The following is a 27,793-nucleotide window of genomic DNA, read 5'->3' as shown; positions in this document are numbered from 1 at the left end:
TGAGAAAGTACTGGCAGTGTTGCAGTTTTAGGCAAAATGGGGGAGTATTTTTTGTTGCTGTGGTAACAGTGAACTGGATTATTTTAGTTTCACAAAGGAGTTTCGTAAGTTGCCCCTCATAAGAAGTTGAAGCAGACCGAGCAAATGAAGAAGAGTAGAATTTATTTAAATTCCACAGCTGAGTTTTACTGTTGCTGAAAAAAGAAAAATAGCTTTTCTGGAATACATTGGTATTTAAAATCTTTCTGTGTCCCGGTGTTGTGGAGGTTTATGTAGGTTTCAGTCTATGTGGAAAATAAGATGAAATGGAGAGACGGTAGAAATAACTGAACCTTTGTAAAGTTCCTGAGCTAAATCAGTTAGCAAGTTGTCTCAGCATCACTGTGGCAATGAGTAGCATTAAACAGCAGGTCTGAAGTGAATGCCATAAAAATATGATCCAAATTTGTCAGCACTGCTTTTTAGATGTCATTCCACTTAGGTGGTCATGTTAGGAGAGGAGCCTCGTGGTTCTAAAACGACAGCATGGTTGTATGGTTCTTTCTTAGAATCATAAGGTTGGAGAAAATGTTAGAGATCATCAAGTGCAACCATGCCTGTCTACTACTAAATCATGGCCCAAAGCACCTCACCCACCCGCCTTTTAAACACCTCCAGGGATGGTGACTTGGCCACTTCCCGGGGCAGCCTCCGCTAGTGCTTGAGAACCCTTTTGGTGAAGAAATTTTTCCTAATGTCCAATCTAAACTTGCCCTGATGCAGCTTAAGGCCATTCCCTCTTGTCTTATTACCCATCACTTGGGAGACGAGACCAACACTCACCTCTCTGCCACCTCCTTTCAGGTAGTTGTAGTCAGCAATAAGGTCTCCCCTCAGCCTCCTCTTCTCCAGGCTGAACAACACCAGCTCCCTCAGCCGTTGGTCATAAGACTTGTTCTGCAGGCCTGTCCGAGTTTCCTTGCTTTTCTCTGGACACACTCCAGCACCTCAGTGTCTTTCTTGTAGAGAGGGGCCCCAAATTGAACACAGTACTTGGGTTTGGCCCCACCAGTGCTGAGTACGGGGGCAGAATCACTTCCCTGGTCTTGCTGGCCACACTGTTTCTGATACAAAATTCTTACTTAAAAAGAATTAGTATGTCCAGCAGAAGTCTTGCGTCTTGCTAGGCATCCTGCTGTATGGTTCTTACAGGCTTTTTCCATAAAGCTTCCTGCTCCTCTCAGTAGTGTGGTTAGTATAAAGGCGATGCCAATACCTCTTGTGTTTACTATGCTGGTGGGTATTTTTTTTCAGTCATAGTACTGCTGGCAGTCTAGTAGCTACTGTCAGCCATTAAGCTGCTGGTAGAAAAAGAAGAGTATTTGGGAGCAGGTAGTAAAGCAAACCAAATATTGGAAGTTTGAGAAGGAGGAAAAATGTGTATGGTGATATTTGCAAAACTACCCACTTGGATGCAAAACTACTTCAGGTTCCACTGTTGGTTGTCATCCAACTTGAAGCAAGTTTTTGGATTATTTGTCTAAGTGGGAAGTTTAAAATAGAAAGTAGCTGCCAATTTAGATCAGGGAAATGTGTGCTAACTAAACAAAAGTAGAATACTTTCTAGTTGTATTGTTTTGTTTGTTTTCACTTCTAGAGTGGTGAGTCCAGAATGATCTTTCACTTTCATTATACTACATGGCCAGACTTTGGAGTTCCTGAATCCCCAGCTTCATTCCTGAACTTCCTGTTTAAAGTCAGAGAGTCTGGTTCACTAAGTCCTGAGCATGGACCTGCAGTAGTTCACTGCAGTGCGGGGATAGGACGTTCTGGCACGTTTTCATTAGTAGACACTTGTCTTGTTCTGGTAAGTGTTTGGTCATTTTCTCCTGACACTTGGCCTCCCTTCCCAACATGGGCTGTTCAGTCAGAAGGCTTCAAAAGCATTGAAGTTAATGACATGCCAGTGAAAACGTTAAGATGACATACTTTTTTCTTTCCTTCGCATATTTTGACGGTTTAAAAACACAGCTCTTCAAATACATTTACAAATCCATCTTGATTTATATTGCATGTTTTCAAAGCTTCCTGGAAAGTAAATAGTAAGCATTCTTTTCCTTTTATATAAAATGTGCTTATAAAAGGTTGAGGGTGGGTTTTTTTTTTCAATATGAGCTTAAAATTAGGCATGTGACTATCTATTGAGACAACCGTAATTCCTTTTTTCTTTAAACGTGGACTGTCTCATAGGTCTGACAGGTCCCTTAATGTTGCAGAAAATAGGTATCTGAGCTAGGATGAGACCTTGGGCATGTCCTGGGTCTCCTGCAGTGTGTGATGGAGGATGGTGCAGCAGTTCCCTAACTGGGCTGCTCTTGGGGAGGGGGAGGCACAGTGACAATTATGGCACAGATTTAGGTGAAATAGGATTTCGTTTAAATTATGACACTTGTCTTCAGCTTTGGTTTAGTCTTCTCAACTTATTTTTTCTTCAGTTTTTCCTTATTTTCTGCATTTTAAAAAACATAAGTGTGTGTTTTGACACAAATATGCTTTAATATTAAGCAAATGAAGCATTGCAGAAGTGCAGATATATAGTTAAACACCCCATGAATGTAGTATGGGACAAATGTATACATTGCTTAGATTAAGGATTCTGCTTTAAATAAGGCAGCTTCTGCCACAGTCTTTCATTCCAAATTGCTGATCCATTCAGGAGCAGCAGGAAATGCTGCTTTACAGTTACGATTCTCATAATCATATTTCAGAGTACAAATACATGCCTGAATAAAATCAAGCATATCTAAATTTCTTAATTTGAAGGCTTAGTATTAGGGTACTGATTTATTTGGTTAATACAGGATAATTTGTTCATAATAAGCTTTCGTTAGACGGTTTGCTCTATACCTGTAAGAACAATTCATTAATCATTTGAGAAGTTTATTTCATATATAATAAATGGAAACATACTAAGAAGAAATTAATTTTTATGACTAATTTTTGTTTGTAATTATTTTTTATATGTTGTCTGTCTTTATCAATAGCAATGACTTTTGATATAACTTTCTCCACAGATGGAAAAAAAAGACCCATTTTCTGTAGATATTAAGAAGGTATTACTGGATATGAGAAAATATCGAATGGGACTTATTCAGACTCCTGATCAACTAAGATTTTCATATATGGCTGTAATAGAAGGAACAAAATTTATAATGGGAGATTCAACTATACAGGTAAATCTGTAGCTCTATCTATTTAAATAAACAGTAGCCTGCTAACAGTAGTTTAAAATGAGCTTTGAACTGTTCTAAAATGTGTGACTTTGTGGGTTCTAAATAATTTGCCTTTTTTGGTAGATGCCTGGAAGGTATATTGGAGGATATCTGATCAGCACCTTCTCTAAGCTCAACTTCTAGTCCTGTGTATTTGTCCTCTTTTAGATCAAGTGCAGAAGTAACTTATCAGGACAGATGTGGAGGTTAATTTGATATCTTCAATACTGAAAAGCAAAAGTAGTGCCCAGTATCACTTTGAAAGGATAGAAAGTATCTTTTTAGGATTTCTGGATCTTTGCTATATTTTTTTCTAACAATAAAATTGCCTGATGCTACTGATTATGTTTACTAGTAAAATTACACTTTTTTCTTTCATAGCCTGTAAAACTTGTGTTACAGTTAGTAGAATCTAGCAAATATAATTAGTTTTGGGGCAAATGGATTGCCAAATCTCACTATTTAATCAGTGTGCCTTGCAGATAAGCTACAGCTATTCTAAATGACTGACGAGGAGGCTGCAAAACAGGTTTAGTGCTGCTTTCAGATGCTGGGGCTTTTTTACTCATTTCTAAAAATCATGAATGAAGCAGATAAGCTAAAACACATTTCCTTTTTTTTTTCTGTGGTTCTGGTAGTCTTCATGTTCTTCTCTTTGACAAACGTTTCTTGAGTTGCTAGGTAAATAAAGAAATAATTTCGCAGAACTACTGATGTACACCTCGGTAGCATGCTGCTAGTCAGACACCTGTGCCCTGTGCCTAGAAGACTGTACAATTCGTTGTAACACTAACAGAAATTTAGTCTCTTTGTTTTCTGGAAGCTGTTTCTGGTGTAGAAGTGTTTTTCTGTGTTGTTTTTGTTTAAAAAAAGCTGTGCTCCAAACGATGAGCAGTGATGATTCCCCCACTTACCCATCTAGATCCACAGGATTTCTTGTTTCTGGAAACAAGGGAGCATTGTCAAGTTGGAATACTCCTCACCAGATTCAAGTGTTTTATTTCTTTGCACTGAGAGAATGCCTAACAAAGCACGCTTCTGATTTGTTTTTCTTGTTGTGGTTGTTCAGATGATCTTTCTTAAAACAGTATTTTCTGCAGTGCAGGCAGTTGTTCTGGTGCTTTTCTCTTTAGGCCTAAGGGTCATGTGCAGGAAGTCAGTTTGCCATCCTTAGCAGGAGTATTTCTTCTTTCAAGGTGAGATAGATCATCCCCCATATGGAACAGTTGCACTGTCCAGAGTGTGAGAGGTGTTTACTTCTCCACGATAGCGACAGGGGTTTCCTATGGGGTTTCCACCTGTGACTGGAAGGAAGGATCATGCACTTGCCCAGGCTGCCCTGAAGCCCTGCGGCGGAGGCGCGTGATTCGTGTGCTGCACGGTGCTGAAGCTGAAACAGTTTCTTTCTTCCCAGTTATACTATGGCACTGCACTGTATAAAATGTGTGAGGTGGACCAAGGTTGAAGTTTTCATTTCTGTAAAATTACCTCATAATCAAGTTAAGTTAATATTGCTTCAGCCACATAGTAGTATAACTTACCTTCTTTCTCTCTTTCAGAAAAATCTGTTGAAATTAAAGGTCTTTGGAAAACACGTTTGTGGTTTTAAAAGGACATAAAGTTGAATTTCTTAGATCTGTAGAGGTGTTTTGCAGACAGAGAACAAGAACGTTATAATTCTGCACTGAAACTTTTGAATCCAAAACGTGTATCTCACATTCACTTGATTCTGTCAGCTGAACGTCTTAATATGCCTTTTCTTTGTGTCCATTCACTCCAAAAAGCAATATGGGCTTTAAGTCTTAGCTCCTCTACACAGGCATTTTGGTTATAATTTTATTTCCTTAAATTGAAGTTAATCACTTCTTTGTTTCTTTCCAGACACAATGTCACAAGTTCAGTGTACTGTTGTAAAATGGCAAAGGTACTTTAGCAACACAATCCTCCTTGGCTGTCAGCTCCGGGTTGTACTTTATTTTACCAGTCTTGCCATTCACGTAGTCTTGTCATAGATATTTAAACTTAAAACTACCAGCTGTTTGAGCTACTGTTATTAGATGTTTAAAATAGAATCCTTGGTAGGAAATACCTTCTGTTTGACAAGAGTGATAAGATTGTCTCTGATTTCAGTTCTTCCTGTATCACATCCAGATTGTGTCAGTATTTATCTTAGGCAGCACATCTCTTAGGGATATACCCACGTCATCCAGGCGGCCTTTTTCTCTGACAGTAAGATGGAGCTGCCGAGTGGATTTCCATTTGTTAGTGGCTGTTTCTTTTTGTTGTTTTTGTTTGTTTAAAAAACTCTCTGAGAGTAAAGTCTCCTGTGCATGAGGACTCTCTTTCTACATTTCAGATGTATACTGGAAGCTCCTCTGCAGAGGAGGTGTGGGATTACTGTTAAAGCTCATTCTGCCAGCAGCTCATTTATAAGTAGCTGGGTTTTCTTGACATCACTCTCTAGAGTTTGATATTTAGTTTAGACCAGCAGTCTTGAATTCATTCCATGGATGAGAATCTAACACTCATTTGGTGAAGAGTCTATTTTTAGTTCATCTTTCTGATCATAGACATTTAAAAGTAAGTGATTTTCCCCATCCCAAGGTATTATATATCTTCATAGGCTGGCTAATCTGTGTGAGAAAAAACACTGGTTTTTAAGGGTTATTATTTTTCTTCCTGTTGCCTTTCTATTTTTTTTTTCCTGCATGAAGTTTTGGTGCAAGAAATCCTTCAGACTGTTCGTCATTAGGACAGTCACCCATTTGGACACAGATCTGGCAAATCTTTTTAAGCAGTTTTTGCACGCAAGGTCTTACTCTGTTTTGGGGCCATGAAAGGTAACAGCACAGTGTGAGCGCGGAGAGACCAGAGGGAGATGGAAAGGGCTGGACAGTGAGGGACTGTACAAGACAACTTGTTTTCTCATTGCGGAGCTACTGTGAATAGCACAAACCCTGAAGTTAGTGGCCTTGTACCTTCACAGTGGCATCGTCCTGGAAAGACATTAAAAGGCATCATTGTTGGAGAAGGTGCATCTTCATTTAACATTTTTTCATCATCTAGTTACTGTTATCTTTTTTCCCCTTGATCTAGCAGTCCTTTAATCTACTTCTGTGACTTTTCTGTGGGAAGATGTCTTGGGCAAAGAGGGCTTTCAGTGTCAGGGGAATGTTTGAAATATGTTGTCCCTGTTTGCAGAAACGGTGGAAGGAGCTCTCTAAGGAGGACCAAGCGCCAAGTTCTGAGCAGTCTCCTCCACACCCAACCAAAATAACAGCAGAGAAATACAATGGGAACAGCATAGGCCTGGAGAGCAAAGATCAAATGGAGAAAATAAACACCGACCTGTCTACTAAAGTTCAAGATATCGTAGATGGAAACATTGAAAGGTAAACAAAAGAAGGAAACCTAAGCAAAATGAGGAATCCATTTAGAAAGCAGATACACTCTATTGAGAGGCTGAATTATTGTATGCTTTTCTTATGATAAGAAGCCTTCAAGATCTTCTATTCAATAGAGGGAAAGGACAGATAGTGTTTGAAACTTTGATTTAATTTTTTAAAATTGGGTCCTAAAAGTGCACCAAATAATTCAATACTTCTTTTTAAATACAGTCATAGAATTATTAGGCTGCAAAAGACCTTTCAGATCGAGTCCAACTGTACCAGTCTACTAGTAAACCATATCCCCAGGCACCTCACCTACCTGCCTTTTAAACACCTCCAGGGATGGTGACTCAACCACCTCCCTGGGCAGCCTCTGCCAGTGCTTAAGAACCCTTTCTGTGAAGAAATTTTTGCTAACGTCCAATCTAAACTTACCCTGACGCAGCTTAATGCCATTAAGTGGTAACTTTTGTTTAGTTAAATGCTAACTTCTGTTTGGAAAAATACATACGTCAAAAGCACAAATTTTGATATATGCTTCAAAAGCACCTAGAATCATTAAGGTTGGAAAAGATCTCCAAAATCATCAAGACCGACCATCAGCATAAAGCCAAACCTACTGCTTTCTGTAACATGATTAAATAATGCAGTTGAAGCTGTATGTTACCCCCTACCCATATTAAATCTGCCACTCTGAATAGATTCTGTGGCTCAGCTTTGGCACGTGAATCTGTTTCCTTCAAGTTTCTTTGCCTAAGGAGTAGTAATGCCTCAGCTGTGGGCTGCTGTGCTAGAATCATAGAATAGTTTGGGTTGGAAGGGACCTTAGAGATCATCCAGTTCCAGCCACCCTGCCATGTGTTTTGAGAGAGAATGCCAGCATTTCCATAGGTGTGAGAAGGAGCCTCTCACAAGCAGGATGTGGCATGGGTGTGAGTGTGCTGTTTGTATGCTAGAACTTGAACAATCAAAGTGGTTTCTTGTCTCAAAGTTACACTTTCTTAGAGATTGTCAGAATACCTTTGGAGACAAGAATTACAAGGTGGCGCTGATAATATAACAACACAGAAATTACTGTTTTAGCCCTTGTCTTTGATCAAGATTTGGTTTACAGCCTAAGATGGGCACTGTTAAATCTGCATGGAGACATGAGTAGGTTAGGATCCATGTATCAGTGAGGCCTGTGCGAACGCTGCAGTGAAGGCACATGCTTAAATGCTGTAAATGCTTGCCTGTAGTACCTGACACTGTGTATAAAAGCAGCCTCCATGCAAAAAAATTCAGCCACAGAATGGGTCACTGACTGTGCTGAAAGACAAAGCTCAGGTAATTAAGCTAATTCTGTTCCCAACACGTAGGTCAAGCACCACTTGCATCTCTGTCATTTACATACTTCATGGGGCTTCACTGACCTCAGACTGTTACTATCAAGGATGTTAAAACAGAGTAAAAATTGTCTTGTTTAGATTTTAAGATTGTCTTGTTTAGATTTTATATACTGCTGCCATGCACTACTGGTGGGTTGGTTTATGATTAATATTTACTATTAATATTTTAATAACCCTTTTTCCTGGTGTACAGTTTAAGATTTATGTGTTTTTTTCTTAAGTGCTGTCCGAAAACGACTGCGAGAGGATAGAAAAGCTAACACAGCACAGAAGCTGCACCAGATGAAGCAGAAACTAAATGAGACTGAAAGAAGAAGAAAAAGGTGGTTATATTGGAAACCTATTCTCACTAAGATTGGGTTTGGTACACTGATTTTAGTTGGTGCTTATTCTTGCTGGAAAATGTACTAATATTTCCAAGAACATTCCTTGTAAGTAAACAGTAAAGCTTGTCTACTCCAGCAGCTGATTTTGCTGCAAGTTAATGACTTAGGGGTGTGACTTTATGCAGTAAAATCCTTACACCTGGAATGGGTACAGACCGTTACCCACTATAGAGAAGTGATGTAAACTTGATCCCGTGTCAACATCTCAGGACTTTTCACTGTAGGTACTTACAGAAATGAACTGCTGCCCCCCAACAGAGTTGATTGTTTGAGGTTTTTTTTTTTTTTGTTTATTTCAGCAGGTACAAACTTGCTGCAACTGTTTATATACTTTTTAAGATGGTGTTCTACCAGATCTTAAGCAAACCCTGAACCCCAGAGGTTTAAGCTGCTGAAGGCTGTCTGGGTTTAAATTTACATGCCTGACATAAGCAATAAACAGTGTTGTTGTATCATTTACGTTATTAATGCAAAGAAGTTATCCTTAAATGTGTGTAATGTGTAATGTAATAGTGACATGAACATAAACATTTTATATTCTTATGACCTAGGATAAATATATTTTATAATTGCATATTTAATCTTTTTGTAGTTCACTGTACTTTTAAAAGCTCAGTTTGTACAAATTTCTGACCAAAAATAATTTGATTTTGAAACTATATGTAATTATAATTTGTGCATGAAAATAATAGTGCAACCATTCCCCATATTTTGACTCTAGAATTTACAATATGAGCAGCTAGGGGTCTGATGAAGCACTTACCAATTTCTACTATGTTAATTTGCCCTCTTTATTTATTTTTTTTTGTAGTTTTCATTATTTAAGTAAGTCTTGGAAATTTTTTTAAGGCCTTTGAGAACTTGGCTCCCACTGAAAAGCAGACTGTTGAGTTGATTAATGTATTCAGACTTCAGCTACTGTTTGAAGGCAAACATTGTTAAAGTTCTGACATTCCATTAAATGTGAAACATAATGTTTTCTGTGTCTATAGATTTTAATTGCTAGAAAGAATAAAATTCATTCATCAGTAATAGGTGTAGAAAGCACATCGAAGGAAACTGTAGTTGAATTTCCAAAGGTGGTTTTAATACAAAACAGATGTTGCTATTTTCCCTTACCCAGTGTGTGCAGCTATATGAGAGCCACTTCCATAACTTCACAAAATCTAGGACTGCTTTTTAGGTTCCCTGGTGCTGTGTTTAGAGGCTTAAAACACTCAGTGACTAACATTTTGGGAATACCTAAGGTACAGCCAATTTCAAATCAGTGAGCACTGCCTTTCTGTTAGTTGGATGATAACACTTTCAAAATAGGAATTCAACACAAATCCCTTTGTCCTTTACATTCTCACTGAGTACAGAGATGGTGCGTGGCTGTGCGTAGCTTGCTGTCATCCAAGCTGAGGCCTAATAATTTGTAGTACTGGACTGCACTTGGAAACTTGGATTTTATTTATTCAAGCATTGCCTTGTTGGGTGACTTCAGAGAAGTCGTGTTGTCTCTCTCCATTTTTCTAGCTTGATTGTCTTTTGTTGGATGTGGAGGTTTTGGGGGTTTCTTTTCTCCCCTGGTCCTTTTGTTAAGCACTGTTTGGATTTACTGCTGAAAGAGCTAAGTAATTGCTTTGCTCCTTATCCAGAGGACGGCTTAACTTGAAAGGTTTCCAGTACGCTCAGTCTTAGTAGTAGCACACCAGGGCTGGCGCCCAAACAGTCGCAGAGCTTGGCTGCGCAGAGCTAAGAAGTGGAGTTTACTCTTTGAAATTCTCATTTCACAATAGCCAATACTGTTTTGGACCGTGCTGTTTATATAGCAAACAAATGCTTAAGGGTCCAGATAAGGAAAAGGAGCGTAGTTTCTTAGAACACAGAGTTCTGAATTTGGGAGATCGTATGTGAGTAGATCGAGACAGTTTGTCCTCTGGCATTGCTGACCAACTATGCAGCTCCAACAGCAGAATGACTTAGTGAGGGCTGTGACAGCTTACGTATTTTAAGGCATTTCATAATTTTTATGGCTACAGCAACGCTTTTAGCCAACAAGAGGCTTGGCAAAAGATTCCTTTTTTTTTTTTCTGTAGCACGGGTTTTTTCGGTATCAGCTCTAACTGGTAGTAGGTGTCAGAGTATGTGCCTTATAAAAGATATTTTGGTTATGGAAAAGCATGGAATGTAATTGTTTTTATAACAGAAATATTCCAGATTTTATTCTAAATATTAAAAACAGTGAAGGAAGAAGTGCAGGTGAAACCTTCACTGAAGTCATAGTCATGTATCTCCTTTCCATTTGCACGGGAAAGATTTCTTGGGCCACCAGTATCATATAGACACCAAGCTCTGACTGGGGCTTGTCAAGTTGTCACTTATTTTTTTCCAGATTCTGTCTTCTCTTCTGGCTTTTTTGTTCCCTCTACTCAGAGCAGGCATCCCCCTTTCTGGGTGGGAACAGCAGGAGGGGGCTGTCTTGCATCACCTCGCACTCTTGATGCAATAAAGCAGGACTTGCAGCTTCAACAGTTGATCCGTAAACATTTTGTTTGGTTCCATGATCATATCTGTCCTGAGAGTCCAAGAGTTAACAGTGTAAGGACCATGAACCAATTCAAGGCTTGGACAAAGTTATTTTGTACAGTGAATTGTCCTTGAGAGGTTGGGTGTAGGAAGGAAAATCCCTTTAGTTAGATCCCTTAGTACGTTCCAGGAAATAATTTGGATAAAACTCTTCTTTCTGATCCGTCAGTAATCCTTAAAACCCAAAATCTGGGGGAGGCTTGTTCTCTTTACTGCAAACCGATGCCTTATGGTACTTTGTTATTCTGTAGGGTTTAGACTTGCTGGAGTTTTGCACAACTTGGATGTTAAATGGGAACAAATAGGGGCCAAAACAAAGAACTGTGGGTCCCAGTGACCTCTCTGTTTAGGGGACACTTAAAGAAAGAGTAAAACTGGAGGACATGCCTTCTGAGCCTTCTCCTGCCTCCCTCCACCCCAGTTTCTGGCAGGCTGCTGGCTGGTCCTGTGCTGCTTCTGAAATGTTGTTGTCTTGATTTGAAGTGTTGCTGGGTTGAGTTTTCCTCTCTGTTCTAGAAATACATCAGTCAAAATATCTGATGTGTAATGGGCTTCCTTGAATCCAATGAAGCAGTGTTTGGCTCTCGGACAGACACTTGTATACAAATTGTGAATGTTTTCATTAAAAAGAAAAACCACTAGCAAATATTTAGGCCTCCATTACAAGGCATTTGCACGTTTGGATCCGGTCCCTTAGGTTTTCTGTTTATGCTCTTGGTGTGGGGACAGCCGGCTCAGAGCAACGCTATATCTGTGTTTTTACTGAAATGTATGAAGTTAAAATAAGTGAATTCAGCAAGAAATATCGATTTGAAAGAGAAATACCGATCTGTTCTATGGAAGTAAGATGTTACAAGTGAAACTTGGCGTATTTCGTTAAGCCTTGAGTGAAATGTTTTACTGACATCAGTTTCTGCCCTACTCAAAAGGGAAGGGGCGCAAACGTGTGCGTGTACGCGTGAGTGAGTTGTGCAGGCAATTAAAAAGCCTGGCTGGCTTTAAGTTTAATGAATGTTACCCAAATTGTTTAGTTTGTTGCTTGGCATTGTAGTTAAACCTGAGTTACTTGAGGACTGCACGAGGAACTAATTTAACAATGACGAAAGAGGAGGCCTCCTGTCTGGCCGAGTGGCCAAGGTCAGAGGGCAAAGCTTGCACAGTTGATGTGACACACAGTCTTCCTGGGCGTTTTGTTTGCCCCCAGAGCTTTAGGCCAGTCTTTCATTTTTATGTACGAAAATAAATGTGTTCAAAAGTGCATCTCTGTCTGAGTCGTTATTTAAATTGCAAGGATAAATGCTTGGAAGGAGTTTTTTAATGTGTCTTAACTGATCAAAGGAAGCCAGTGCAGGGCTCACAGAACTCAAAAGCGTTTTACTTTAGTAGCTTGGATATTTGGTGCTGCAAGTACCAAGGTCTTTTTCTGTGTTCCCCAGAGCAGAGCCTTTCCTGCCCTAGGAACAGAATGTCCAGGGTTAGGATGTCTTCCTCACCACAAGAAACCTTTCCCTAGAAACACTCCTCTCTATGCTGCTGAGCCAGGGTTGGCGCCCAAAGCCCTGCGAGGCAGTGTCGGTGCTGGGCAGTGCAGCTGTCCCGCCAGGGCCCAGGGAGCTCTGCTTGAACACAAGTCAGGGCTTTGCTGAGCTGAGCCCCATGCTCGAAGCTCTCCAGCGAGTGTGTGCCTTGCACTGTAACGTGGAAATGCCTCCTGGGAAAGCTTCCCAAGGTCGCTTGCTGCAGGCAAACGGTAGGCGGTAGTTGCTGCAGGGAATGCATGGGAGGCTGTTTATAACGAGTTGCAAACCTGCTGTCTGTTCTGATTTCTTGTTTCTCTGCTGTGTACTGAATCGGTGACTCTCTTCTGCATTGTGTGTCGCAGGCCGAGACTGACCGACACCTAAGCCTTCGAGACTTGTGAATATTCCACAGCTATAAACTGCTAATTATTGACATGCAAAGTGAGATATGAACCCCTCTTCGGGAACAAAGAGTGAGGTCTGTTAAGTCCCAAGAAGACCTCAGTTATCTGTTTACAGCGTAAACTGCACCGAGGGGATGAAGACCACCAGCAGCGTTGCTACTTTGCAAAACAAAACCATTTGCCATCTTGTGTTTTTATAATGCTTGTATTAATGTAGAAAAGATGTAAAAGAAATAAATTAGGAAATATTTTGTTTTGTACTGCCATTCTTATTGTATTTTTATACTTTTTGGCAGCATTAAATATTTTTTTAAATGGACAACGTGCTGTTGTGTGCGCATTGTGTTAGGGAGAAACCATTGTAAGAGTTTATTTTGTGGAAAAAGAAATGTTTTGCTTTGAGGTTACCTGATAGCCTGTTGTTTTTGGAAAATGGGCAAAATGATTGCAATGTGCTTTATGCAAATATTTTCATTAACGCTAAGTATTTTAAGTTGAGCTAAGAGGAACTCCTGCCCGTTTCTTTTGTAATGCACTGCTATGAATGTTATTTCATTGATCTGACCGGTTGGTTTGGTCATCCTTATGTTCCCTACACGGAATGTTCAGAGTCACTATATAAGGGGTGGGGATTTTGTGGTTGATGCTTGAAAGTGAGGGAGGTGGGAAATGTGCTGTCTCGCTGCCCGTGGTTGTAAATAATTAATGGGTGCTGCGGGCCAGGTGCAACGCACACAAAGTAAATGGTGCCTGTAATTAAATGGGTTTCAGATTGTGCCATCCCAGTGTGATACTTTACTTCCCACCTCCGGTCAGTGTTCTCCCTGACATGGTGTGGAACAGCTGGATTGGAAAGGGAGAAACTGGAAGGCTGCTTACAAGAGTCCTAGTCGATGCGGGAGGATCTCCAGCCCTGTACTTCCAGAACAGAGCAGATCTCAATTCTGCACTTGAGGATGTTCACATAAACCTTAATCCACCACAGACCTTCCTTTGACAGGGCTGGCTGCACTGGTCAGGGTGGGTGTCGCACGTGATTTGTTCTTCACATATTTTTTTGTAGCAGGTTTTTGTACAAATTGTAGTTGCTGAAAGTAAAAGCATCAAAGAAGGGGCAAACCTGGGGCAAGAAGGGTGAATTTTGCTAAAATAAGCAGCAACTTGAAATCTAAGCAGGACTTGGTGTTGAGGTTCATTGTTGAGGAAACAAGTGTGTTGAGTTGTGTTTAACTTGAAGGAGGCTGAATCAGGAGTCCCTAATGCCATGGCTTAAGCTAAACCTGTGCTTTACACCATGTTGAAATAGTCTAAATAATGTAATTTGTTTAGATGATGAGTACTGTTCCCTCCTGTGTTGGAGGAGAAAGCAACATCACAATGTGATTCAGCTTGCATTTTCAAGTGAGTGCAGCTGTGAGACCAGGAGTGTTTGTAATGAGGTCAAGCCAAACCCACTGCAATAAACCCTGTTGTTAAAAGCAGGAAGGGAGCCTGTTGCAGCTTTGGATGCAGCCTTTGGCCATTTGTACCTTTTACCTTCACCTATTAATTCATGCTTTCAATATTTGTGTCTTCTGAATCGCACATAAGCACAAGGTACACGACTAGCAGAGACAAACCGTGCTTCTGACTTGCTGCTGTCACAGGTCTGCGTGTTGCCCTGTGGGCTGCAGAAGGCAGCACTTTGGACCAGCTCTTGGAACAAAAATGCCATTTCCTTGATCTTGTTCTTTTTAAATGGCTGCTGAACCAAATGTGGTGACAGGCAGAGGGCATAACGAAAGGACTTCCCAGCGCAGAGCTCCATCAGGGTAGCAGGTTTTACCTAGGGCTGTCTTGTGACAGCAGAAGTCATGGAAACATACAATGACCCATAAGGATCATGGAGTCCAGCTCCTATCCCTGCATAGGACCACCTCAATGTTCGTACCACCTGTCTAAGGGCACTGTCCAAATGCTTGTTTAGTATTACTGGGCTTGGCACCATGACTGCTTCCCTGGGGAGCCTGTTCCAGTGCTCCACCACCCTCTGGGTGAAGAACCTTCTCAAGGTATCTTGGTGCTTGAAACCACCAGTCCAGCCGACAAAGGTAACACTGCCATATGTGCCTATTCCTAGCTTGAGGACACCATAGTTTAACTCGCCCTTCTGAGGATCTGTGCACTCCTGAGGGAGACAGAGATGCTACAGCATAACAGCGTAAGGCAGGAATGCGACAGCTTCAGCAGATGAGAAAGCTGATGCAAGTCTGAGCACAGGGTTCATCATAGCTTTAGAGAGCACAATGAATTTTGGAAGAGCTCCAAGTGATAAAATCGTAAGAACTTTAAACCTTTTAACTGATTCCAAATATTAGATTTCATAACTCGTACTTGTTAATAGCTGAAAGGAGATGCTGCTAGTGGAACACTGCTCATGACTCACAAGGATGTGAAGGTCAGTTGGTCCGAGGAATAAAAGCAGACAAGAAGGCCAACAAATCTTAATGTAATTCTGTATTTTCCATTGCCTTTCTCACAAATTTATTGTACGATTTGGATGAAAAGGTTAAGAAGAATATCTTAAGGGAAAGGGGGTGGGGAAGCCACCCTGGCTACTGCTCAGTAACTACATGATGGCACTTTTAGTTTAAAGTACATTCCAGAGATGCTCTGTTCTCTTGGGGGCCTTACCCAATGCCTCCACATATGCTGTATCCCTGAGTCAGTGCACACACAAAGATCCCCTTCAGCTCTGGAACTACCCAGGGAAGAGCAGGTGGTCAGGCAGCGTCTCCTCCAAAACCATGAGGTCATGAGGTCAAAACTTCATTCTCAGTCTGTGTGCCCTCCACAGCAGGTTCTTGGTGCAGGGTCTGGCCACCTGCCTGCCCTCGAGTGCACAAATCATAAGGGACTACCAGCACATCTGGAGTTAGAAACACTCAGAGGGTTAAATAATCTCAGTTGGTTGCGCTCTTCATTGTATTCTTTTGTGGGCAAACGGTTAAAAGAATTGAATTTTTAAAAGTTTTTAAAAGACTGCTGTTTAATAAGAAAGCCTGAGATGCTTATAAAGTAAATGTGGGTTAGGCAAAATGACAGCAAAAAAAATTACTGTGTCTGAGGTATCTGTGATAATGTTTTCATGAGAAATTGTCTCTTCATCTGTAATAAGGAAAAGAAGGAAAGAATTCAAATGGTTCTGTGCTGAGGTCTGGTAGTCAAACACTCCCTTGCCATTGCTCTAGCATCCTTGTTTTTCCTCCTCTAGGTTTGACCACTGCCTCTCCTTGTCCCAAGCCATTCTGATTGAAATTTTATCTATCATCACAGCTGCTTTGATTTTGAAGAATATGGTTTTGCATTAAAATTCCTTCTGAACAGTAGCTTCTCAAATGCCACTGCCTGTACCTCAGACCGTGGGCTGATTAGTACAACCCATTAATACAAGCTTTTTCCTACCTGATTGACTTTCTGTGGATGCCCAAGCACCACCGCTTGTTGCCCAAAGAAGGTTTTACCCTTCAGATTTTACAGAATTCGATTTCAGTATTTCAAGGGTTTTTTAGTCCCTTGTATATTTGAGATCTGCACAATGTATTCTGGATCCTGAACAAAGCTGCACGCCTGAGTCAAACAGCCACAGTGGCCGCTGTTTGGCCTTGCTGCTTATATATCCAAAGTTACTTAAACCCCAAGGCCTTGTACAAATTAACTCTTTCCAATGCAACACACTGACTCCACAAAGTGTCTGCGGTGCTGAGCGTCATCTAGCACAGCAGGTTGCAGATGGCAGAGGTATATACTGAGTTTACTGCAGCGTGGCTCACAGATCTTAGAATAACAATGCTTATGAAGAGGCCTAAATGAGGCAGTTCATATGATCCCAAAGGAACTAAGTGCTTACACAGAACCAGATAAATAAAGCTTAAAAAACCCACCAACACCCCCCATTAAGAAACTTAAAAAACCTGGCCTACTGAGAATTCCTTTTTACCCCCACACCAACATCCTATATGACAGCTGGAAAAGCTTAAGGAAGCACCTCCGGAGCCTATGTTACTGTTTCAGAATAGCTGCACTCTTCATATAAGCCACAGGCAGGCAGTGGCTCTGGGACAGGCACCTTGCAAGATACTGTAATAAAAGACACCTGCAGGGCTGTTCCCTTGCAGTCATTAGAGCTGTAATTACCTGAGCCCTGCACAAATGCAGGAACATGCCCGTGCTCACCTAGTAGAAGGTCCAACATGGATATAAATGCAGGGGTAGGCATTCATCCCCTTCTTTCCGAAGAACAGTTTATCTCAGGGAAGCTTCAGGGAGGTACAGCTGATTTAAACAGCCACCTATCTCCATTATGCTGGGCTGCTCAGTGATTTCAACAGAACTCCACAGATTAAATATTCGCCCCCTTTAAACACCACCATTCTACACAGGAGGCATCATGAGTTCCAAATCTGCTTAATCACATCCATCCACTCTCCTAAAATAACAGTGAATGTTCTACAATGAGTACATTTAAACTGCTAGGCTGTTTTTTCTTGACCTATTCTCTAGTATGTCAGCAAAGCCCCGCCTCAAACCAAATGTAATCAATTGCACCACCCAGAGGCATCAATGCGTGGAAAGGAGAACTCGCATCTACAGCTTCACCCTAGGGTCAGCTGCTGATTTTACTGGTAACTGATACCTGAAATCCAGCAGGGTGGCTGAAGCCCAAACCACAACCACCGTCAGCTTCAACTTTCATGGACTTCTCATGGAAGACTAGGGTTTTATCTTCATAAGAAAATCTATGCCTGCACATCAGTTTCAAGTTTCCCACTACATTAAGAAGGTGTACCACAACCTTTTCCAGAGCAATAATATTTAACTGAATAATTTTAAAAAACATTTTATTAGAAAAAAATTCAACCAACATTATTCAATAAACAACTGTACAAAACATATTTCTTTGGTCAATTTGTGAAAGTTACCTTAATTCCTTTAGCTACCCACATCTGGGAAGGGTTTCTTCTTAAATAAAGAACTTCTGCAGACAACAAAGGAAGCCGCTGGTGCTTGGCAATTACTGTGTAATCACCTTCTTGTGGGAGGTTTGAGAATACACACATGACTTACAGAAGAATCCAAAACTGATCAGAAAAGCGCAGGTGGAAGACCGTTGCCAAAAAGTAAGCGCCAAGAACTTGGTATCTTCCACTGGGAAGAAGTATCTGTGGAATTATTGCTCTGCAACAAAACCAAAATAATTCACTAAGCTTTAAGGAGTAACGATGCGATTCTATCTCTGGCACATGGATTAAAAGAAGGGGCAGAATTTCAAGCACCAATATCATTGCGGGTTGCTTTAGAGAACAGTACTGGAAGATTGAACTCGATCAAACCTCTGTGCAATTTTCCCCCATACTTGTCAAAAGAACTGGTGCTGAGGTTTGGTTTTTCAGGTGGGGAAATTCCCAGTAAGATTTTAAATCAAACTCCATCTTTAATTTGGCGTATCCTTGATCACCAAGAGCCAAAATGAACCAAACCTATACCTTTTTAACTTGTCTAAAATTCAGCAGAGTAACACTCTTGATGTTCTGGATTGAAGAAAAATTGAAATAACAGATATGAAATACAAAAGCAAGAAATGCAGATTGAACAGTACTTACTTCGCTTTTAATTAGCTGGAGCCATTCATTAAGATAGTTAACAAGAATAAATGCATCAGGGATGTTGTCCCCTTCTGAACAGAACTTAAGAAGAACTGCCATTTGGATTCCTTTTGAGCAGCTGCAACAAAATGAGCAGGCAGTTCTATTTCTTTTCTAAATCCAGAACAACTGTATTTATGTATTAAGAGCAAAACCAACCTGCATATGGCTTGTTAAAACAAAGAAAACAAAACCAAAAAAAAAACGTAAGCACATATAGTGAGACTTTCTTTTTTCCCCTCTCCTGACTTCCTCCTGAAGTTCAACATGGCCAAGCACAAGGTCCTACAGCTGGGTCGGGGCAATCTGCATTTTCAATACAGGTTGGGGGACAATGTGATTGAAAGCAACCCTGCAGAGGACTTGGGAGTGCTGATTGTGAGAAGCTCGACATGAGCAGGCAACATGCTCTCACAGTCCTGAAGGCTAACCGTATCCTGGACTGCATCCAAAGAAGTATGGCCAGCAAGGTGAAGGAGGCAATTCTTCCCTTCTACTCCACTGTCATGAGACCTCACCTGGAGTATTGTGTCCATTTCTGGAATCCCAAACATAAGAAGGATATTTAGCTGTTAGAGCGGGTCCAGAGGAGGGCCACGAAGATGATCAGAGGGCTGGAGCAACTCTGCTATGAGGACAGGCTGAGAGAGTTTGGGTTCTTCAGCCTGGAGAAGAGAAGGCTCCAGGGAGACCTTATAGCAATCTTGCAGTACCTGAAGAGGGCTACAGGAAAGGTGGGGAGGGACTTTTTACAAGGGCATGCAGTGAGAGGACAAGGGGGAATGGCTATAAATTGGAAGGGGGAAGATTTAGATTAGCTATTAGGAAGAAATTCTTTGCAATCAGGGTGGTGAGGCATTGGAACAGGTTGTCCAGAGAAGTTGTGGATGCCCCACCCCTGGAAGTGTTCAAGGCCAGGCTGGATAAGCCTCAGACAGCCTGGTCTAGTAGGATGTGTCCCTTCCATGGCAGGGGGTTAGAATTGGATGATCTTTGAAGTTCCTTCCAACCCAAACCATTTTATGATTCCTTGACTGCACTTTATGTCCTTTTTCTTAGTCTTGAATTTGTCCTTTGCTTTGTGAGGCAGGAACAGGAGTTACTCAGGGCCTCTTCTACCCACTTAGTTTGCATTTTTGTGGTGGTGGGACATTATACAGATCCTTTGATTCAACTGCTCCTTATCCTTCTGTGTACTTCAAACATCAGTTTTGCAAGCTTCATACTGCCACTTTACTCACAATATTCCCATTTTTTTTGTTAGATATTAAGATTGTTACTATACTTTTAGGTTTTTTTCTCCTAAAGTCCTAGGAATTCTTTTCATTTGTATGTTGTTTCCATACTGTCTGTACAAAGGTAAGTGTGACATTAGTAACTTTCCTGTTGTTGGATGTACCAGCTTGGACAGGGGTCAAAATCAAGTGCTAAAAAATTAAAGTGGATTTTCCACCTGACACACAAAACAACTTTTGCAAAGCTATGGTATGTTTGTACCATAATAAGTAAGAGTTACTATCCACAATTTGAAACTCAGACATGCTTTCAGCACAACTTGTGATGCACACACCTTTAATAAGCCCCCACTATCTAACTGTTCACTGGCCCTGAAATCTTAACTCATTCTTAGTGCTCAGATTTTTTTTTAACAACTGATGATGGAACTGTGCATCACAGCTATCTTTAGTTAAAGTATCACAGGTACAGGAGTCCTACTACTTACAAATTGTGGTTGCATAAAAACAGACACCAGATTACTCACGAGCATAGCTGTAAACACTTTGTGATTTTCCTTTAGCCCATTCACTTAAGCTTTTATCATATTTTAACTTTAATATACAGAATTCCCTATTGTTTTCCTCTTGATTATGGGCTTGATCTGGAAGAAGTTATATTCACAGAAAAGAATTTTATAGGAAAAGAGTGATTTTTAAATCAGTTTAAAAGATAATTTTACCTGTGTACTAGAACCAAGACTTCTGGTATCTTTCCGTACTTATCTTTAGGCAACTCACCTCTCAGTAAACAATTGTTTTGTGATGCCACCTCCAGGAATATGCAGAACTTTTTCTTTATCATTTATGCCAGGGTAAGCTGCTACTTTTTCCATTTCTTTCCAGTTTAGCTCCTGCATAAGGCCTCCAACTGCCTTCTCAAGATCAGGTGTAAGTAAATAGCGTAGTGGTGTCCTACAGACAAATCAGGAATACATTCAGTCTGATAATAAAAGACAGCACCATCGTTATTACTTGTGACAGAAAGAGGCTACAAGCATTAAGGACCTCACACCTGCAATGAGGAATTGCACTGATACTGCCGTCCTCCTCAAATCAATGTTAGAAGTCTGTGGCCTCAAACCAGTACAAACTTCTCAACTTTCTCCTTCAAATAGAACTAAGGTGCCTTCTTTTTAGAGGCTCAAATAACCGGCAAGTACCAGATACATAAGCACATAAATAGGAGAACTGCTTATGGTTGTTAAAAGGATTTACAAATAAAATGTACTTTTTCTTCCTTCAGATAGGAAGCAATTCATTTAAAGTATGTTGGGGTAAACTTGGACTTCACAGTGATACACTACTTTTAATAAGCTCACACCACAAGCATATGCAACCTTCAGTCAAGTATTTTCTGAATGCACTACTCTCGCTCTTTAGTGAATCTGCTATGAGAGAGTTATTCTATGGTGGTGAGGGAAGATGAGGGCGTTAAATCTCCACAATCTATGACTCAGACCACACTGAATAACCATCAGTCCTTCTGATTTCATTCCATGTCAGTTGGCCACTCTGCAACTGTATGTAATTACCACTTGTAATTATACCTGGGACGTGCATAAACCTCATTTAAGGCTCTGCACATTTATATAGTGTGAGGATAATAATTGGTCTTTGGCAAAAATACTGATTTTTGTTTCTTTTTTTTTTGTGTTGGTTTTTTTTTTTTGTTAAATCACCAATTACAATGTTCTCAAACAGCCAGTATTGCTTTTTAAAGAGGTATTATCTAATCAAAACACAGAAGAGTCTGAACCTCACAGCTGCCTCCCAACAAGTAAGAATTGATAACTCCTCATAAATAATGACAGCTTCCTATATTAAAGAAAACATTCAAAACACAGAATAAACAAGAGGTAATAAAGTAACCAATATTCTAAATAACTGTTAAAAATCTAATCTGTAACCTGTACGTTAGCAGCTAATCCCTGACATTGCTTGCAGTCACAAGGAATGAAGAAACCTGAGACTCTGTTGTCTGATGCTGGAGGCCCAGTGCAATTTACTTACAGCTTATTATTTGTTCAGTACTTTTGACAGAAGTAACTAACAAAGTCCAAAGACTAATCCTGTATAACATAAGGTTTTAATAGTATACAAAGTATTTTATGATCCATGTACACAGCAAAGCAAAAGAAGCCTACAAAAAGCACTTAGTAGAGGGAAATACGACAGCCTGAGAGTTGGGGTTTTCAGCCTGGAAAAGAGAAAGCTCCTGGGAGACCTTATAGCAACCTTGCAGTACCTGACAGGGGCCTAAAAGAAAGATGGGGAGGAACTTTTTACAAGGGCATGCAGTGATAGGACTAGGGGCAATGGTTTTAAATGGGAAGGGGGAAGATTTAGATTGGATATTAGCAAGAAATTCTTTACGATGAGAGTGTGTGAGGCACTGGCACAGGTTGCCCAGGGAAGCTGTGGATGCTCCACCCCTGGAAGTGTTCAAGGCCAGGTTGGATGGGGCCTTGAGAAGCCTGGTCTGGTGGGAGTTGTCCCTGCCCATGGCAGGAGGGTTGGAACTGGATGACCTTCGAGGTTCCTTCCAACCCAAATCGTTCTGTGATTCTGTGTCAATTTATCAAAAACAACAGAAACATTAATTAGGTCTCTTAGTAACACAAACATACCCAAGCAGTTGCTCATCATCGCGCTGGTATGCATGGCTGCTAGATAGAAGAATGACTCTGGCACATTTGCTGCTTTCCACCCAAGAAAGCAGCGCTTGACAGAAGGGCCTGTACTTATTCTTTATGCAAAGACAGAGAGGAAAAAGAAAAAAAAAATTGAAAAATACTGTATCATTAAAAATAAGACAAAGGGCAACAATACCAGGTGTTACATACAACACATTGCAGTGGTGTAAATTTCTCTTCATATTAGTCTTCAGCTTCAGATATATTTTTAAAGAGTAGAGGAATGCGCTGGTTGTTTACTTAATCAAAACTACTCGTATAATGATAAAAATTGTCATTAAGACCATCTTAGCAACAGCAGTATCACCTCTTTTGTGTGCCATTAATAACAATGGAAAAAGCTTTAGAGTAAGACAGGATGGTAGGATCACACAGTATTTTCCCTACTTTGAACTGCTACAGCTGCAGCACAACCCTTTTTCTGGTGTGGTATTCTGCTTATTTTAAATTACAGACACTGCCCAGTTACCAAGTAATTCTAAAGTCTTCATTTTTTACATAATTAATGCAGTTCAAATTAAAATAAACACTATGAAATAATTAAATTGGACTGCTATAAAAAAATGAAGCTATTACAATAAAAAAGATACACAAAGACAGTAAGCATAAAGAAAGAAATTAAGAAAACCCTGACCATTTTGTGTTTTCAAGACTGTTAATAACTATGGACATATTTACACTAAAATCTACCAACACAGGTGGGTTGTTCTGAGGCTTTAAAAAACAAAACTAAACCTCATCCCTCAGTGAATGCAGAAGTCAGGTTTTGTAGTTAAAATTGTATCAACTGCAGAAAGTGTTACAGCAGGAGGTGGAAAAAACTTCTGCTCTCTTTCCGGTTTGTGTTTTGTTCTTTTTAAGGAAATGTTTTATAATGTGGCATAGTTCTAGCTTTGCTTATTTAGTCTGTTTAAATGTCTTAATATTTACCTAGGCCACTTAAAACATCTGCCAAGAGACGTATTCAAACTGAATAGGGAAGTTAAAGCAACCAGTAAACATACATACCTTTATAAAAGGTGATCTGATCTGCAGAACTACAAGTTTCTTTGAAGGTAATGAATACACTACAAGAAGAAATAATGGAGTTTTGTAAGAAGAAAGCAAGAAGGAGATTTGAGCTTACAAGTATGCACATTAATCCAATTTACAAAGTTAACAATGTTAAACCTTTAAGCTATCGATTCATATAAGAAAGCCTGACAATACCCACCATGTTAAAAATAGGTAGTTTTGTGCATGGTCTTCACTAGACTTAATTTCACTTGGTATCAATTCCAAAGGACTGAATGAAGTGAAATATATAAACATCTGCCTCCCATAGTCAGACAATCTCTCTATGCAGTTTTGCAAATATTATAACAGATGATTCTGAGGTTTCCATGATTTAAGAGGGGAAAACAAAGAGATGAAATGCAATGGTCAATATAGGGAAAGAACCTAAGAATTTGAAGGGGGAGAAACGCGACATAAGGAAAAGGCAAACATAAGTGGGAAGGAGGGAAGGAAAGAGGATAAGTATCTTTCTATGCCAGAAATTCAGATTGCATTCCAGCAGTTTACTGCCATTACGTGCAGACTTCATGTTGCTTTGGATTAAAATTGCAGAGTTTTGGCTGCATTGTAATATGGAAGAGAGTCAACATTTCTTTGAGCTTCTGTGTGTCCAACTCGTTATCCAAAATAACATTTTGGATATCCTCACATTCTTATCTGTAAACTACTGGAGTTGCTGTTACTGACCTTAGTGTAAACACTGTTCACATAAGCAAAACGTAACAACAACAAAAAAGTAAAGGTGACATCCTTGCACCTCATGCAGCTTGCAAATATCTTCAGCATTTAAAACCCACCTTCAGCATTTATACTCAGCTCCACTGAGTTTTCTTCTGCTGTTGCATATGGATTATTTCCAACCATTGGCACCAGGCAATCAGTGTAGAAGTAACCAACTTTAGTCATGTTGAGTGTGGAAATCACCAGATCTATTGCCAGTTGACCAACATTTCCCACGGACACTGCTGGCTGAAGTAACAAGTGTTACTGAATTACAGTGTGGCTTACGACAATACAAAATGCTCTTCAAACAGTGAAAGTTTAAAATACTGTAGTTCTGATCAAACATGATTTCTAAAGGTGGCTGCTCGTTCTCTGGCAAAAGTGACTGTCTGTTAACAGATCACCGATACCGACTTTGGCCCTGCCCCACAAAAACATGCTGTCCACTTCTGCAAGTAACCCTGTCTTATTGTAAACATAATCAAAGGCTTGGAAACTTGTCACCTCCCTCTCTTTTTTTTGCAGAGTAGACAAAAGTCACTCAAATGACTGAGACTGGCAGCCCTCAAGTGACACCTAATGGTAATGTCGGTATTACATATTAAACCTATAAAACTCAAACTGAGCCATACACAAGACCAGGTCAGGGTTTATTTTTTAAAGATGAAAATACTAAGGGTCATCTTGGATCCATCTCACAGGAACTGCCATGAATTGTCACCAATCAGAACAGAGACTCACCTCATCTGGTGGCACAGAAAGAGAAATTCAAGAATTTGTGTCCTTCGACAGCTACTAATACCGGAAGAAGATGGTAAAATTTTCAGTTGCTTCCCTCCAATTTACAAGCAAGTCCGAGTCTACAAATTTCTGCTGACACCAATTGTGGAAACACAATTTGATGCAGATAAGCCCACGGTGGAAGAGGGCAGACCAGCGCTTACAGACAGTGACTGCCAGCTGACTAGTATTCAACAACCTCCTACTCCCAGACAAAGAAAAGAGCAGAGATCTATTCCTGTGGCCAGTCAGCTGATCGGCACTGACTTCCCGTGTGGCCTGCAGAGTCATCCCAGGCTCCATGAAAGCAGATAAGGGGATAAGATCATTAAGTAATACAGTAAAGGGACTCACTAATATGAAAAATAATAGCATGCTACTTCGCAGCCTGCACTAGAACTTGTACCCCGCAATAATAAATGTAACCTCAGGTTATCTTAAACTGATTTCATCCCATTTATGAAGACGATCAGATGTGACTCCTCCTTGCCCACCACAGCAGGGCTGGAACCAGATGATCCTTAAGGTCCCTTCCAACCCAAACGATTCTATGATTAGAAAACTTCCTAATCAGAGTTTAAATATAGCACAGATGAGGAATTCTTCCTTAAAAATACGTATATATTACATCTAAATGACGAAACAACTATTTATTCCAGTGCTGATCTACAGATACTGCAAATTTTGCAAGATGACACAGGGCATTTTAATCATGGAGCACAGGCACATAGAGATAGCTCAGCACAGAACACACAGCTTGACAGGGGCAGAAACTGGGGGGCTGAGGAGACAGAAATGGATGGAAATGGAAGAGACTGCTTTAAGCTCTGCTGTAAACAGCTCTGGGAAGAAACTCTGAAAATCTTCCTGATATAAAATCATAGAATGGTTTGGGTCAGAAGGGACCTTAAAGGTAATCCAGTTCCAACTCCCCAATGTCCCACTAGATCAGGTTGCTCAAAGCCTCATCCAACCTGGCCTTGAGCACCTCCAGCGACCGGGCATCCACGACTCTCTGGGCAACCAGTGCCAGTGTCTCACACTCAAAGGAAAATTTCTTGCTAATGTCTAATCTAAATCTCCCCCTTTTCAGGTTAAAACCATTACCCCTCGCCCTACCACTGCACTCCCTGATAAGCAGCCCCTTCCCAGCTTTCTTGTAGGCCCTTCAGGTACTGGAAGGTCACTATAAGATCTCCTCGGAGCCTTCTCTTCTCCGGGCTGAAGAATTCCAACTCTCTCAGCCTGTTCTCGTATGGGAGGTGCTCCAGCCCTCCGATCATCTTCATGGCCTCCCCCGGACTCGCTCCAACACCTCCATGCCCTTCCTGTGCTGAGTTCATCCGGTCCAACCTGCAGTAATAGCACTCAGGCTTTTCTAAAGGAATAACCCTGACTCTAGAAATGTATTATTTTAGATCTTAGTTTTCAAAGCCTGATCTCCCCCGCGACCCCGGCGCGTAGGGAGGCGAGACCAAAGCGCCGCTGAGGGAAGCGGGCAGAGCCCCCGCCCGCGCGCGCAGCAGGGGCGGCAAAGAGCTGGGACTCACCATGAGCAGCGTGAAGCCTTTAAACGCGGAGCCGGCGGAGCCCCCTCCATGAGCACAGGGAACAAACATGGCGGCCACCCTGTGGTAACGGCCCCGCCCCCTCGCTCGCTGCTTTGTGGGTGGGGAGGGTAACGGCCGCAGCCCGGGGAAGGGGCGGGGCTGCTTCGCGGCGCGCCGCGCGCTGCCGAAAGGGAGGGAGATGGGCGCTCCGAGGCGCGCGTTGGGGTTCCAGGAAGCGAGCGTCCCGTGTGCAGCCAGACACACGGGACAGGATGCATTTCCCGCTTAAACACGTGCATAAATGTTCTCAGCAATCTTATGCGCATTCCGTTACTTTCCAAGGATGATTTTAGTGTTATCATGAACTTCACAACAGTCAAATCTGTTGCTGATTTGTGTCCAGCTCTGCCTGCCCTTGCCCTGGAGATGGGGAAAGGCTGCAGGCAGCGGGGATCACAGTAGACACATCTGCTCAGCGCAGATCAGACTGGATGCAGGACATAGTCATCTATAAAAGAACGAATTGTGCAACAGTATCTGGAAAAACACTATTTGAAAAAAAAAAATATGCTATAAACCCCCATGCTCTCAGAGGGACGTTCTGTATAACTTCCATAAAATACAGTTACTCGGATGAACACTTGAGCTGGCAGTGTGCGCTCACAGCCCAGAAGGCCCACCGCACCCTGGGCAGCGTGCAAAGAAGCGCGGCCAGGAGGGCGAGGGAGAGGGTTCTGCCCCTCTATTCGTCTCTTGTGAGATCCCACCTGGAGTGTTGTGTCCAGTTCTGGAATCCCCAACATCAAAAGGATACGAAATGCTTGGAACGGGTCCAGAGGAGGGCTACAAGGATGATCAGAGGGCTGGAGCACCTCCCATGCGAGGACAGGCTGAGAGTTGGGGTTGTTCAGCCTGGAGAAGAGAAGGCTCAGAGATCTTATAGTGACCTCCCAGTACCTGAAGGGGCTACAAGAAAGATGGGGAGGGACCGTTCACAAAACCTTGTGGTGATAGGACGAGGGGCAGTGGGTATAAACTGGAGAGGGGCAGATTTACACCAGACATAAGGAAGAAATTCTTCACGATGAGGGTGGTGAGGCACTGGCACAGGTTGCCCAGGG

At 41.2% G+C, this 27,793-nt stretch overlaps 2 protein-coding genes across 5 annotated transcripts in view; one reads left to right on the top strand and one right to left on the bottom strand.

Annotated features, from left to right (window-relative positions):
- PTPN2 (protein tyrosine phosphatase non-receptor type 2) overlaps positions 1–13,706 on the top strand; it is a 33,172-nt gene extending 19,466 nt beyond the window's left edge. For 2 of the 4 annotated variants that reach the window (XM_054060840.1, XM_054060843.1), the window contains exons 6-9: positions 1,637–1,846; positions 3,054–3,212; positions 6,453–6,643; positions 8,250–12,861. In XM_054060840.1, the coding sequence (XP_053916815.1) occupies positions 1,637–1,846; positions 3,054–3,212; positions 6,453–6,643; positions 8,250–8,439 (750 nt within the window). In that variant the 3' untranslated portion in view covers positions 8,440–12,861. The other 2 variants (XM_054060841.1, XM_054060844.1) reach the window with 2 other exon arrangements.
- Positions 13,707–17,772: 4,066 nt separating this feature from the next.
- Positions 17,773–26,804, bottom strand: PSMG2 (proteasome assembly chaperone 2). The gene is made up of 7 exons (XM_009567996.2): positions 26,673–26,804; positions 24,417–24,588; positions 23,572–23,630; positions 22,498–22,616; positions 20,609–20,782; positions 18,552–18,672; positions 17,773–18,126 (listed from the first exon to the last, which is right to left on the bottom strand). Exons 1-7 carry the CDS (start codon positions 26,739–26,741, stop codon positions 18,034–18,036), a joined length of 807 nt encoding a protein of 268 aa, XP_009566291.2. The 5' UTR covers positions 26,742–26,804; the 3' UTR covers positions 17,773–18,033.
- Positions 26,805–27,793: the final 989 nt, after the last annotated feature.

This window comes from Cuculus canorus, chromosome 2, assembly GCF_017976375.1.
Source record: "Cuculus canorus isolate bCucCan1 chromosome 2, bCucCan1.pri, whole genome shotgun sequence".
NCBI lineage: Eukaryota > Metazoa > Chordata > Aves > Cuculiformes > Cuculidae > Cuculus > Cuculus canorus.
The sequence above is the reverse complement of the archived record's forward strand: the minus strand, read 5'-3'. Positions and strand labels throughout refer to the sequence as shown.